This window comes from Populus euphratica, unplaced genomic scaffold, assembly GCF_000495115.2.
Source record: "Populus euphratica unplaced genomic scaffold, PopEup_1.0 scaffold23.1, whole genome shotgun sequence".
NCBI lineage: Eukaryota > Viridiplantae > Streptophyta > Magnoliopsida > Malpighiales > Salicaceae > Populus > Populus euphratica.
Genome location: NW_011499892.1, coordinates 866,205 through 881,914, shown reverse-complemented (window position 1 = coordinate 881,914; position 15,710 = coordinate 866,205). Strand labels below are relative to the sequence as shown.

Here is a 15,710-nt window from a genome sequence, read left to right as displayed (position 1 = left end):
AACATAAAAAATATTTTAAAAAATAATCACAATTACACTACCAAACAAAAAATATATATAATCTTTAACTTGCAATGCATAAAAGATAAATAATTAACTTTTTCAAGGTTTGTTTGGGATGTTTTTGTTCTATGTAAGACCAAGAAATGTAAGTTCTAAAATATCTCTTTGTTATTAATTATTTTATATATTTTAAATAAAAAAATTATTAATTATTGATTATAAAAAAATTTAGGTTTTAATAAGAGAAAAGATGAAAAGTCTAGTTATTATAATAATAATAATAATAATAATGAAAAGTCTTATACTATCCAGTCTCATCATCATCCATTTAAGTTTTAGAACTCAAACTAAAACATGGAAGAATCTTAATGCACCTGCTATGTTAAAAGAAGAAGAAGAAGAAGAAAAGTTGTTGCTGGTCTGTTGAAAATGACATAATTGATTTTCTTCATTCAAAATATACTAGACAAGAACACACAAAAAGTTTGGTTATCATTTAAAAAAAAAAAAACTTTTGAAAGTATTTTTTTAAGAAAATAAAATAAAATTTTTAAAGTATTTTATCCAGCTCAAGATACTAATTATTTTATTTTAAATAAACTTTATATTAAAGAGTTTATTAAGCTAAAGATACTAATTATTATAGTTTTTGAATTTGATTTGATGTAAGATCTGAGTTTTGACTTGATTAATATTTTTTAAATTAAAATAATTTTATTTTAGTAAAATAAAAAAAATAAAAAAAAATATATATATAACCAGATTTTTAACTGGATGTTAGAAGATACCAGATCAACCTGGTCACATTACGTTTTTTCTTCCTTTATGTTTTTCAATCTAGTATGGTTTTAGTCTTAAATAAATTGGATCTGATCAATCTTTCGGGCCAGGCTGGTCTGTTGAAGAGGATGATGTTTGAATTCATATGCCTTAGGATCGGATCATAGGCAACACTACTTGACATCAACAACTATCTCCTCGTCTCGTCGTCTTTTATATCTGCCTTTTTGCTAATTTATGCGTGAAGCTGAGATTAGACGTACGGACAGAAAACAATTCTTTATTATTTTATTTGTTTCATTTAAATTCAAACTTGCGGTAGCAATTATCATGTGGCTAACTGATGCTTTGCGAGGATTTCAGCTGGAAATGATTTCCCGAAGCCAAGCATCAAATTTCCCCCAGGAAAAACATAAACTCAAGCTGGTCTTTATGTATTATTAATTTTGTTGTGATATTTGGATGTATATCTATTTTTTTCCCCGATTCAAAACTCAAATAGTTGATCTAATGAATTTTATACTGTACAAAACTGGATTGGCCTTTCCGATTCTTAATTCCAACGTAACTGTAGTGGGTGGCGAGCCTAGAACTACAAACCCTAACTCAAGGGGTTCATGTTTGATGGGCTTTAGATTCATAAGAGACCATCACGGCTTCTAGCCAAGGGTCTGATTATGACGAGCTCGAAAGGAGGCTACTTGTCCAAATTCAAGGGACTTGGCTCTCCTTCTAAGCCCGATACGTTGGGCTCGGGATTTATATGCTCGGGTCCAGCACATTGTATTTCTCCTTTTCCTCTCGGTCCCATGGCGAGAGACTTGCTCTGCAGGTATCCAAAAAACGATAAAACCACACATATTGCAATGGGTGTTTTGTCTCAGAACCTGTTCGGTGGCACCCATTCAGTCATTTCAAACTTCATTAGGCCAAGTTAGGTCACCGTCCTTTAAGGTCAAACGGCCTAAAACAGCAGCCTCGTCAATGGTATCGTAAATGGAGAAAACTAAACAAAAATCGTCATGTTTCCCTTCTTTTTTTGGGCATATTTTCTGTTCCTACCTATCTGATAACCTAGACACTTATGAATCTGGTAGAGTTATAAATCTTCCACGTACACTGTCATCCTGACATCCAAGCAGGCCTAAGGCACCCAACCTAATTAAGATGGATCTGGTTGGCATCAATTAACTCATCACCTTCTAGCGGAGGAGATAAGATAATCTTTTTGTTTATTTTCTCATTTCATCCTTATGATACCCATGTTTTTTACCATTATATTAACACTACATGACATACTTGCATGCACAATGTGAACCTGATCATATAAAATGCTCGTAAAGATTTCATCACTACAATTTCTCCTCATTTATATGTATATGTATATAACCACGCATTTTATTATTATGGTGGGAAAAGAGTGAAAAAAAAGAAGAGGAAGAACAAAATTGATTGTCTTTATTTACTTGGAGAGCACACTAAAGCTCTACAGATCAAATCTCCAGCTGGCGAACCCTAGCAACCTTTCTTGCACTGGACATCAAACTCTAACACGCGTCGGACGAGAATGATCACCCTGGCAATATGAAGCCAATTCTATCAGAAACACTCTGACTAGCCACCATATGGTTCTTCACGTGCCATAAGTATTCAATGGGTGTTAATTATCCATGCATCGGTTCGTGGCTTACATGTTCTTGACAACTTAATTTCTTTATCTTTTTTTTTTAAGCCTTTAAACTCAGGGGTGCAAAGTACTCTTACATTGTAGAAAAAACTAAAGTCAGCTCTCGACCAGGTCATTACTTCTACATCATAGAAAAAACCGATATTTTACTAATTGCACGCCCATATTCACCTCACTTCCTTCATCGAGCTACCAGAAGTTGATTGAAATATATTAAAGCCTGCAAGAATATTGACGACATACCTTTAAAGCATATATGTTCAGTACTGATCTTGCGTGGAATTTAGTATTTATCAATACCAAAGTTCACTTCTAACAGTATCTGTTTCCTGTTAGAAATCTTCTTGCAAATGGCACGTTGAGACAGAATTGGCCCTGTAGTTACTTTTGAGACCAAGTCACTTTGATTGGGAAATTAAGCTGAGCCTCCATCAATCCAAATTGAAGAACTCTTGTCTAACCCAAAAAGAATAAGAGTAAAGCTAATATTCCCTGAGAACTAGAGGAAAAGTAGTAACAACAAGATGCAAATCTTACCATTCTTGTTTCTCCATTAGTAAAAATATTAGCCAACCAGTTTACAACTTCTAGTTCCGGTTTTTGATATCCATTTTAATTTCAATTCTTTGTTTACATAGTAAAGAAAAAAAAAAGCATTGAAGTTTAAATAGCGATGCCCTCGATTTCCACTTTCAAAGCTTCAATTTTGACAAAAACTACTACTCTTTTTTTAAAATAAAATCCATTAGTCATTAAAAAAAGATAAAGCAGCAGATATATCACACGTACGCAGAACTTCGAATCACTTCACTTTCCTTTCCCTTCCTCTTATAGTTTCTTGAGAACCAAACAAATTCTTTCAATTTCAGGCAAAAAGATCAACAGATTGATAAACCTATAAAGAAATTAAGCCAAGAATAAAAAACAAGAAGAGGTGATTAATTACCTCCAACGTCAAGGCCGACGTACCAAGACAAACATCCAACCACCGCCAAAGCTTTCATAATCAAGAAACCCTTTGCCTCTTCATCACTCTTATTGCAGTTTTTGTAATACTTCATCTCCTTTTTCTGTCTGCTTTGATGTTTTTCATGAGTTTCTGCAAGGTTTAAAGCAGCTGGGGGCTTCTCTTTCCTTCTCTCTACGAACAAATTAACCTGTGTCAAGCCTTCTCTCGCACCACCAACCCGGCAGCTATATATAGCGAGTACTTTTCATTTTGCTAGGATAGTTAGCTAACTGAAGAACAACTGTGCTATACTTTTTATTCACTTCCACCAACTATTGTAGCTAAGGACTTGGTTTAGCTTGAATGGTTGTGGATGCTCGAGCAACTGTATTATGTTAAGCCATTTCATGAGTTAATACGAGGCCATAATTGTCTTTTAGCAAACATTTAAACCTCCAGCAATACAAATATGACCGTTGCTTGGTGGGCACAAATACGAGGGTTTACTTTATAATCGCACTATTTTTTTAATCTCGAGTCCTGACAAAATTTGCTTTTGTATTTTAAAATATTTAAAAATTAAATAATTTTTTTATTTTTACATTTTTTTAAATTAGTGATTTTAAAATAAATTTTAAAAAATAAAAAAAAATATTATTTTGATTTATTTTTAAATAAAAAATAATTAAAAAAATTACCTGCATAATATTGAACGAATTACATAGATTAAAAACTCACCTTATCAAAATATTTTTAAATTTTCACCTCGCGATTTGCAACTTGGATAAGAAGCAACTATTGACCTTTATTTTTTAATTTTATATGATACATTTCAATTTTATTAAGTGTAAAATACAAAATAAACTGCTATTTCCAAAACTAAGTGGTTACCATAAAAGCAGCCATGTTTTATTCATGAAAGATTTCATTTCTCTATAACCATTAGATAGTACAAATGTTCAACAAATCACAATACATAATTACCAGTCCCTTCCTTGTTTAATTGATGAAAGATAAAACAGTAAATCTGATAATAAAATAAATAAAAAGGGTGCTCATCAAATATAAAACCATAAATATTGGATATGATTTTATTAAATGAAAATAAAAAAGAAAGAAAAAGTAAGAAGAGATAAATATGGTTGATCTTCATTGATAGCACTGTTAGAACTTTTCTTTTTAGAAATTAAGACGGAATTAGAAAAATATCAAGACTCATGTAGAAGAGTTAAATACCTGTTAAATCTTGACAAGAGAGGTAAAAACACTCTCATTTGTTAGAAAATCACCATAGGATAGTTAGAATTCTTCTTATTAGAAAGATGAATCCAGAGAACTGTCAAGATTCAAGTAGAATGGAGGAAAAATTAAGTTGAGAGATAAAATCATTTTCGTATCTGTTTGAATTTTTTTTTTTTAAAAAGATAAATTTTTGTCCTATTTGTTTTTAAGTTTTAAAAATATTTTAAATTTTTTTTTAAATTAATATATTTTAAAAGTTTTTAGATCATTTTAATGTACTGATATTGAAAAAAAAATTTAAAAAATAAAAAATATTATTTTAATATATTTTTAAATACAAAATATTTTAAAAAATAACCGTAACATACTTTTAAATACGCTAGAAAAGAGTTTATGATATTTAATATTACGATATAAAATAGTTTTTAAAGTACATTTTACTTAAAAATATAACAAAATAAATTTTATAATTTTTGTATATAAATATATTAAAAAAATCATTTTGATGATTATTTTAAGTGAGACACGCTTTTGCAATGTACTCAATAGTAAAAATTACTAAACTCTCGTACACTCAAAGTATGGTTGTTCTATTGAATCCTGAAAACATGATCATTTTTCTATCTCTATTTACTAGAACAAGGGGATCTATTTTTTTCTCCTTTTTTTTTTTTTAATATGATATTCAACAAAGAGAATCCAAGACTAGGTATTTCATATTTGGATCTTTATTTAATATGCAATGCAAGTTGAAATTGAATTTTTAGTGGAGATATTTAAAAAATAGGACTGTTGAGAATTTTTCAAGGTGTATATAATTAATTGCATTCTATTAGTTATATTTTTTAAAGAAATAAAAATAAGTAGAAGAGAGAAATTTTAGATCAAGTTATTCTTATAATTTTTTATGAGTAATAGATTTTATTTTTTCTCTACCACTTGTATTTATCTATTTCTTTAGAGTAAATTTTAGATAATAATTAATATAATATTACTGCCCACTTCTATTTACGTTTATGCTTGTTTAGGTATGCGGTTCCGCCTGTTTTTATAAAAAAAAAATTATTTTATTATTTTAATATATTGATATTAAAAATAAATTTTAAAAATAAAAAATATTTTAATTTATTTTTAAATAAAAAATTACTGTGATATTCTCGAACACTCTAAAATTTTATATTTTTCATATCTTTGATCATCATAAATTAACAAGGGATTGATAAAAGATTTCATATCCTTATTAATGCTAGACAAATCCAGTCTAAATCTTCTAAATCCAAAGATATAATTGCTCGGGTGGATTTTTTTTATATAAAAAATGCAAAGCAAGAGAGATGTTGGATAGACAACTAAAGTTAATGTTCTCAAACCATTTATGAATTCGTCACCTTCAAAAACTGGTTGGAGTTATTTCTTTTCAAGGGCGCATATGTTTGATGGAGGGAAAATGAAAACCATAGTCCATACAAAATGACCATCCTGCACATGCCTTAATGTTTTATGGGACGGCGAAACCATGCTCGATGTTATGTTAATTAACGTAAAACCCCCCAAAACTCAAAAGGACCAGATAATAAAATGGCCGAGTGTCCGATCCTTCTCTCTTAAAACCCCCTGGCTTTCTCTTTTCTCTATCTAAACCCAATCCTGGCACAACAGCCTCCGACTCGCCAAGTCGTTGCCTGGTCAGCTCCGTGCTTTCACGCGACTCCGTAGCATCGTATAATCCTGTCTCATTTACTGCATTTTTAAGTTTTTTTTTTTTGTTCTCTCCGTCACCACTCTCATTTTTTTTGGCAGATTATTCGTACATATTTTAATTTATTTTCTTGAATGTCAGGTTTTGATCAAATGTTTTTTTTTAAATCTTTCGTAGATCCAGCTCGCGGTTCTTTGATCATCGAATTACTTTAATAGCTGAATAAGATCAATGGAGGTTATTTACTTGTGAGTTTTATCGAGGAAAAAAGGTGAATTTTTTAGGGATCTTTTTTTGATAGAGGATGAGAGAAGGGTTGAGATCTAGTGTCAATTTATTGGCGAAAATGGAGAAAAATGAGGTTTCGCCGAGCAAGGAAATGGTTACTGAGAAAGTTGGTGGTTTGAAACAAGGAGATTGTGAATTCACTGACGAGGAGAACCCCAAATTGAATCAAGTAGAGGCGTTAAAAGAAGAAATGGAAGAGGATCAGAGAGATGGGCTTAAAATCGAAGAATGTGAAGGAGGGAATGATTTGAGGGAGTGTAATGCTGTTGAGGGTAGTAAAAATAGAAGGAAAAGAAGTATGGTTGATGGTGAGGGAGAGATTGAGGATGGTGGTGTTGAAAAGAAGAAGGTAAAGGATGGTGCGGATGGTGAAAAGGTGGTTGTCGTCAGGGTTCTGCGGTCAAGGTCTGTGACAAAAACTAAGAGGAGGAAGGAGGTTGATAGAGGGCAGCAGACCGGAGGGAGTGATGGCTCTGAGAAGAAATGGGTTGAGGTAAAAACAGAAGAGAGGGATCATTCTGATGGTGAGGACAGTGGGAAATTAGATAATGAGGCCAGGGATAAATCAAAGCAAAATCATGGTAGCTCGCCCAAGGACCAGAAGAGTGACAGGACTGAGAAGAGATTGGCTGAGGTGAAAAAGAAAGATAGTGATCATTCTGATGGTGAAGACCCTGACCATTCAGATAACGAGGCAAGGAGAATGTTAAAGCACAAGCGTGGGGGGCCCCCCAGGGCTCAGAAGAGTGATGGGCCTGAGAAGAAAAGGATTGAGGTGGTAAATGAAGAAAGTCATCAATCTGCTGGTACAGAGATTGAACAGGCAGATAATGAGGCAAGGGAAAAGTTAAAGCCCAAGTTGGGGACACCTCCCAAGATTCAGAAGAATGATGTGTCTGAGAAGAAAAGGGTCGAGGTGAAAAGGGAAGAGAGTGATCAATCTGCTGGCGAAGAGAGTGATCGAGCACACAGCGGGGCAAGGAAAAGATTAAAGCATAAACATGGGATGTGCCAGAAGGGGCAGAAGAGTGATGGATCCGAGAAGGAAAGAGTCAAGGGGGGTAAAGAAGGCAGCCATCAATCTGCTGGTGAAGAGAGTGAACTGTCAGGTAATGAGATGAGTGAAAAATTAAAGCCTAAGCGTGGGAGACCCCCCAAGGCTAAGGAGAGTGATGGGTCTGGGAAGAAAAGTATTGAGGTGGTTGGTGGTGACTCTGCAGAATCTTCTGGTGAAGAGAGTGATGAATCTTATGGTAAAGTGGGGAAGAAGCGGAAGCTTAAGCGTGGGAGACCCAGCAAGTTGAACAAGGGTGTAAAGGTGGGTGGACTGAGGAAAAGACAGGGTGGGGAAATGACAAGACATAATAAGAACCACAATGTGGGAGCTAGAAGTGCATTATCTGGAAAGAAACTTGGGAAAAAATCTAATGCAACAAAGTTAGCCGCAGCTAGGAAGAACAAATGCAGCAATGATGAAAAGGAAGAGGGGAGAAGTAAACAGAAGGCAGTAGTGAGAGAAAAAATTATAGAACTTCTTTTGGGTGCAGGCTGGACAATTGAGCGTAGGCCTAGGAATGGTAGAGAGTACTGTGATGCTGTGTATGTTAATCCTGAAGGAAGGACTCACTGGTCTGTTACCTTGGCTTACCGGGTGCTTAAGCAGCATTATGAAGGTGGTGGTGGTGATTCAAATACATGTAAGACTGGTTTCAAGTTTACTCCTCTACCAGATGAAGAACTCAGCATGCTAGCAAAAGTAATAGGCAAGGAAAGGAGTGATAAAAATAAAAAGAAAAAGAAATGGAAGCAAGTGAAGGATGGGAAAACAGGTGAAGGAGTTGCAAAACAGAAAACTAAGAAAGGAAAACTGCACAAGAGAAAACAGGATGCTGTGGCAATTCCTGGACGTAAGAAGTTGAAGGACAGTACAAAACGGAAATCTTCTCTCTGCGAACAGGATGACTGTGCGGGTATGTCAGATGACGGAACAACAGTCAGAGATCATAAGCAACTCAAAACACATAATAGAAAGCGGTGTGCTCTAATGATTCGCAACTCCAAGGAGGGTGCAGGTTCAGATGGTGGTGGCTATGTGCTTTATAATGGTAAGCGAACTGTACTTGCCTGGATGATTGATATGGGCACTTTACCATTGGATGGAAAAGTGCAGTACTTGAAACGCAGGAAGACACGAACAGTCCTGAAGGGTAAAATCACAACAGATGGCATTCAGTGTGATTGTTGTGGTGAAACTTTTGCAATCTCAGACTTCGAGGCTCATGCAGGCAGCAAATCCTGCCAGCCACTCAAAAACATATGCTTAGAGAATGGACCTTCGCTCTTGCACTGCCAGCTAGACTCATGGCATAGACAAGATGAATCTGATCGTAAAGGGTTCCATTTTGTTGATATTGATGGTCAAGATCCAAATGATGATACATGTGGGATCTGTGGAGATGGTGGAAACCTTATTTGCTGTGATAGTTGCCCATCAACATTTCATCAAAGCTGCCTAGAGATAAAGGTACGCATTTACTTTTGCATTCCTATTATTGTCACTATATTTAGAAGATCACATTCTGCCCATGTACGTGTCATTACGCTATTCTTGGATCAGTCCTGAAATCTTGCCTTCAAGGTTCTCCAGATTACTTGTAGCAAAAAAATTTCTCCGGGTTATGGAATACCTTAAGAAAATAAAATCTCAAAATAGAGTTTTGTTATTAGATATTAAGAAATGAATGGTGGAAAAATTCCTCGTGAAGCTGCCTTTTCATAGTAACTTATTTGTGTAAAGCTTAAGATCATCCTTTCTGCTGTTGCTTGTAGAATTGAACTTCATTCACTGTAAGTGCTATCATATTATAGATTGTTTTCTTGCAGCAGAATTTCCCTTCTGGAATCTGGTATTTGCACATATTGCCCATAGCATCTTTTTTATGAAATAAGATCAGCTTTTCTGCTGTTACTCATAGAATTGAGTTTGGTTTTCTTTAAATGCCATCATGTCATTAATGTATTGTTGTTGTTTTTTTCTTGTGGCAGAAGCTTCCTTCAGGGGTCTGGAATTGCACATATTGTTCATGCAAATTTTGTGGGATGGCTGGTGGGGATGCATGTCAGATGGATGAGAATGATGCTGCTGCCCGACCTGCATTACTAACATGTTGTTTGTGTGAGGAGAAATGTATTGACTCGATCTTCTCAGTCGTTTAATGTATTTTTGTTCTTTCCTTTTCCACCATGCTAAATTTTCTACTATTTATTGTTATTTAATTGATGTACATTTAATATATCTTCTGCTGCAGATCACCACTCCTGTATTCCTGCTGAGGACACTATAAATGATTATCACAGCAGTCTATCCTTCTGCGGGAAGAAATCTCCTGTATACCTGCTGAGGACACTATAAATGATTATCACAGCAGTCTATCCTTCTGCGGGAAGAAATGCCAAGAGGTATTATTTTAGTTACCATTGTAGTGTGATAAACTATAATCTTGGATGTTCTGTTGGACTTGCAAATCAAAATTTTGTCGTTATTGGCATTTCTTTGCTTTATATCTTACTCCTTATTTTCAAGTGACAAGAAACCTTGGCAGCTTGTAGCATATTGCTTGATTTTATAAAACAAATTCACTGATACTCAAAAACCTTTTGCGTGAACTTCATGGAAACTTGATTGCCAATGTGTGTTCTATGTCACAACTGAGTTTGAAGTTGAAGAGTTGCCTACTTTTGGAAGTTATTAAGTTATACTGCAATCTCATCTCAGTTAGATCTGAACGTGGTTGTAATTTGGTCCTAATAAGACATGAAACCATTTTTGTTTTTGCTGCAAATTTTCAGGTGTTCTGTTGGCATGTAAACCTTGGGTTTTATAAACCCACTTTTGATTGATGATGCAAAACTAGTTGCTACCTGCAAATTCAATGTGTGAGTGGTTAGGCTTTAGAGAAACACGGTCATCACTCTGGGGTAATGTTAAGACCTTGATTCATGGATCTCTGCTATTTTGTGTCATTCATTCTACACAAGTCTATCAGTCCCTAAAAATCTGCTATGGGTCGCGTCATATGTGAAGTGGGATTTGGCAACAGGAGTCTTGAATATAAATAATTGATTTTTTGACTTAGTGACCCTTAATATTTTCTATACTAGGAGATTATTCATGTAGTTGATAAATACTCTGATATCAGTAGCAGTGGTTTGTTTCTCCAGAGTCCTCAATAAAGTGGAGTGCTTCATTTTATTGGTTTAATTTAAACAGGTTCTAAGACAGCTTGAAAATGAACTCTATTATGTGCATCAGAATTCACTTAAATGGTTTTGTTTCTGTCAGTTACATGATAAACTACAGGCGCTTCTTGGGGTTAAACATGAAATGGAAGAGGGCTTTGCATGGACTCTTGTTCGCCGATTTGATGTTGGCTCTGATATTACTCTCAATGGAATGCATCGGAAAGTTGAATGCAATTCCAAGGTAGCTGTTGCGTTGCACATAATGGATGAGTGCTTTTTGCCCATGCCTGACCATAGAAGTGGGGTTAACCTGATTCGTAATATTGTATATAATTTTGGGTAAGCACAAGTATATTCATAAGTTTGAAATTGTCGTCATTAAGCTGAAGAAACCAACATTGCTGATCTTTCTTTTATTTTCAATATCTTTTTGGTGTGTGTGTGTTGGTCTTTGTGGATACATCACATTTGTTGGTGTGTTCCAACATTGGGAGAAGCGTTTTATTTTGATGTTGATGTTTTTAGTGGTGGAATCACAACTCACAAGCCTAGGCAAGAGGTGCCCTTTCTGTTTTCCCCTATTGATTACTACCTTTAGAGTATATTATGGAATTGGTTGAGGAAGGACAGATCATAAAATGATGGGAATTGTCGCTGCATACAACTTCCTTTAATTTCCTACCATTCTACCATGTAGCATGCAATTATTCTAATGGTGGAGAGCCCAAAAAGTAGTATCCTCGTGTGAGCCCAAAAAGTAGTATCCTCTTGTGTTGTACTATGTCTATTGTGGATGTATGTGGTATTTTCTTTCATATCTTTGGCCTCTTAATACTTATTTTACAGTTAACTTAATAGTATTTTATTTGAAAGTGTGCTTTTGACTATGAAAGGGCTGTGTTACTCTCTTTTACTTGCTGTCCTCACCTTTCCTGTTATATGCTGATAAGGATTATCTACTTCACTGTGATTGCTTTTATGTCGTCAAAAAATTGTAAGCAGTTTGTTTTCTTAACGAGTTGCAATATTCCTTTTAAGGTCAAACTTCAATCGACTGAACTACTGTGGTTTTCTGACTGCAATTCTAGAGCGAGGGGATGAAGTAATCTCTGCTGCATCCATTAGGTATATCTCAGCCTAAATTTGCCCAGTGATTGCACTGTTTTGTGGTTTTTTTTTTTTATCAATGGTTAGTTCTGCCAGTATGTATAACAAAATTATTGGAGATTATAATTGGAAAAGAATGCATATGGACACAGAATCATTTCTGTTATGAATGTTTTCTGGGATTATCTACTGAAAGTTTTCTACCTGACTATTCCTTTTTCTAGGCACTGCCTGTACACATGATTGGATGTGTTGTAATTTAAGACATTAGTAACCATCTGCATGAGTCATTTTTTACCTTTTTCTATCATTTTGTGATTGATCAACGTCTTTGTTTTTGCCAGTAACATCCACTTTGGAGTCTTTTATATTGTTTCTGAGAACCAAAAAATAGAATAAAATTGGATACTATAGAAAACACAGCAAAACTAAATTCATGTGAACTTGCCTCTTTTCTTATTTTCCACTTCTGAAATTCCACCGGCTGCAACCATTTTTTTTTGTCGCATTAGTACTTGCCACCATATAGCAAGTGGATCTGGTGTCAATACAGTGGAATAGGGTTTACGACTCATTTTTGAACTATTGGAGTAGTCAGATTGTCGCTCTTAATGACTTCAGCACTCATGCTCGTGTACCTTTTTGGCATTTTCCACAGTCTTGCACTAGTATCTTTCTTGAAATGTATGTGTTCCTTTGCATCTACATTCCCATTTGTTCTCTTCCTCTTTAAATTGGAATAATGCCAGTTGTGCTGAATGTTGATGCTAAATTTCTGTCTTCCTTCTACTTCCTTCTAATTTACATGTCCATGCATGTGCAAGTAGCAGTTTATGACAACATAAAAAGTCACAATCACATTAATCAATACTTGGTGAAATAGGATCCATGGGAACCAGTTAGCAGAGATGCCATTCATTGGGACCCGCCACATGTACAGGCGTCAAGGAATGTGCCGCCGGCTTCTAAGTGCAATTGAAACTGTATGTTTGGTATCGGTTACCTTTCCTACTTTTCTGAATTCATGTCTTAATGTCTGTGACATTTATTGTCACTAGGTTTTTGGAATTTCATTTATATAACACAATCTGTTGTTTCCCTTTTTACTGGTTTTACTTTCTGTTTATTTTTGTTTGTCTTTTCTGAAACTGTCATTAGGCTCTCTTCTCTCTAAATGTCGAGAAATTGGTCATACCTGCAATCTCTGAGCTAAGGGAAACCTGGACTTCTGTTTTTGGTTTTAAACAACTTGAAGGATTGAGCAAGCAAAAAATGAGGTACATGAAAATGGTGGCATTCCCTGGCGTTGATATGTTACAGAAACCTTTGTTGAAGGATCATCAGTTTGCTGGAGCAAATACGGTTCCCACTGAAGGTATCTGCCATTTTAAATCTTTAATTGATATTAACATATGCAACTTTTTGGGTTTCTCATCTTGCTGATAAATCTTTTACGCTACATATACATGCAGGTTTGACATCCTTGGAACTCAAGGAACAGTATACTATAGATGAGATATCATGTAATTCTGATGAGAAATGTTCGTCTGTGAGATTTGATTTAAAAGGTTCTGGTGAAATTAGTTTACCTCATACTGGCAACATAAATGATCAAGCTGCTGCAGTTGAATCTGGTTCACTTCCTGATTGCCTGAATGATATTTCCGATGTTACAAGTGAAAATACTAATCTACCTGTTTGTCCCAAGGACAAAACTGTTGATCAATTGAGTGCGGTTTCTATTTCTTTGTGTGATGCTAATGAACAAACTAGAGAGGTGGTTGAACATCAGAGTGCTGTTTCTGGTTTCATTGCTACCTCTGATTGTGAGAGGAAGCTGAAAGGGGAGACACATATGGACCAGAATGATGTTTCCAAGATCGAAAGCAAGCTGTTTGGTGTATCTTTTATTGGGTCTGAAGCGGCTGACTCTCAAGGGAAGTGTCAGTGTGCTTCCAGGAAGGTTACTGAGACTGTTCCTTGTGAAGTGAAAGGTGAAGATAGCAGCGATGGACAGCACCTCGTTTCGCTTGATGATGATTCTATGCCCACTTCAAAAATCATAGCAAGTCAGCTCCAATACTTTGCTTTTGGGCACAAACTTAAAGTTTCAGATATCAATGCTGTTCACTACGAGTCCACTACCTGCAATATTTCCAGTGATATAGTTCAATCAACAACCACGACGGTTCCCCAGAAAGTGCAAGATGCAGTTAATGGTCATTGTGGGGCATTGCCTGTCGACCAAAATATTAGCTCTTCTTGTCAGGGCAAGGGGCCTAATGCGAAGGAAATGGTTGTCCTAGCTACTGCTGATTCCAGTTCTGTAGATTCTGATGTCACTGCAAAAGCAGATCTGCAATCTTGCAGAAATAATGGATCATGTATTGCCACAGAGCTCCTAGTGAGTCCTTGTGGAGTTGATGCGGATGGCTTCCATGACCTTGAAGAAGTGTCTGACACAGTTCAAAGTGATGCGCTTTCTCCTAATGGAGGTTTAATTTCTGATGGGCCTCGGATTAATACCAAATCTTCAGAGCACCCCAGTTCTGTTTCTGAGGTCGAGCCTGCTAATTTTACACAGTGCGCCTCTGAACCTTTATGCAATTCAAGCCCTGCTCCAGGTGTTGGCCTGCACTGTGCCTCCGGTGATGGTAACTCATGCGGTGCACCTGAGGGGATAATTTTGTCAAATCAGGCTAGTTGATTCCGATTGGCATACTCGTTTTGGCTATAGAAAGATGGCATTTTGTGGATGGCGGCCATGGATAAATGTGATGGAGTTTTCTTGCAGAACTTGGATGTTCTCTTCACAGACCATGTTAAGCGATTTTGTCATTGATTAGGATGTCGATATAGCATTCAGATGCCTCATTTGATGGTGATGATTGATGACAGCTTTGGCAGGTGTTCACAGACAAAGGTCGTCGTCTTAATCATATGTCCATCTAACATTACAGAGGACATCTTTTTGTACAGTTAGAGCAGTCCAAGTCTTCAGTACTTTCCTAGTCACATGTTAGATTTTAGATGCAATAGAGGGTTGTGCATCTTGACCTCTCCTATGCCTAAAGTAAATGAAAAAAAATCAATTGCTGAAGTTTATGAAAGAGCCTTGCTTGCTGTGATTCATGCTTAAACCCCCCCCCATTTGCGCTCTGTTGTTTTCAGGTGTTGATAAAGTGGTCATTCTTAATACGCAGTCGCCTGCTTGTCTTTTTCCCTGTCGAGAATGGAATTGGTTATTCGTGGTTAAAACTAAGAGAGAGAATTATTGAATTCTATGATACTATGTGAAAAATGTCGTCAGAGAAGGCATTTTTCTTCTTTAACTAAGGCAAGTTGCATCTACACGTTAACATTATTTTATAAATTTATTTTTATTCCTAACTTATTTTTCGTAGATAAATCACAGCTAGCTTTTGAGAAATTTGATTAGGAAGTTATTTTATCATCAAACTTTTGAAATAATATAAATAAACTAAATATGTTTTTATTATTTATTTATATTATTTCAAAGATTGACTTGTTATTATGAAAATAATAATTACCAAAACTCGACGAGCTGTGATGAAATCACTACTTCTATTCATTGCTACAGTAAAAAAGAAATGCAGGGTGCCTTGATACAACAATTTTCAATTGCTTATCAGTAATAAAGAACTGTTAGGGGTGCATGCATTTTAACTTATTAAAATAATAAAATGACTATT

General features: G+C 35.4%; 1 protein-coding gene across 1 annotated transcript; it reads left to right on the top strand.

Annotated features, from left to right (window-relative positions):
* The first annotated feature begins 6,209 nt into the window (after positions 1-6,209).
* Positions 6,210-15,125, top strand: LOC105131422 (uncharacterized). Its single transcript, XM_011034390.1, is given in 10 exon segments — positions 6,210-6,413; positions 6,502-9,172; positions 9,694-9,835; positions 9,957-10,030; positions 10,033-10,107; positions 10,991-11,229; positions 11,929-12,015; positions 12,881-12,980; positions 13,156-13,372; positions 13,470-15,125. Coding segments are annotated over 9 exon segments (4,635 nt in total). The 5' UTR covers positions 6,210-6,413; positions 6,502-6,706; the 3' UTR covers positions 14,705-15,125.
* The last annotated feature ends 585 nt before the right edge of the window (positions 15,126-15,710 follow it).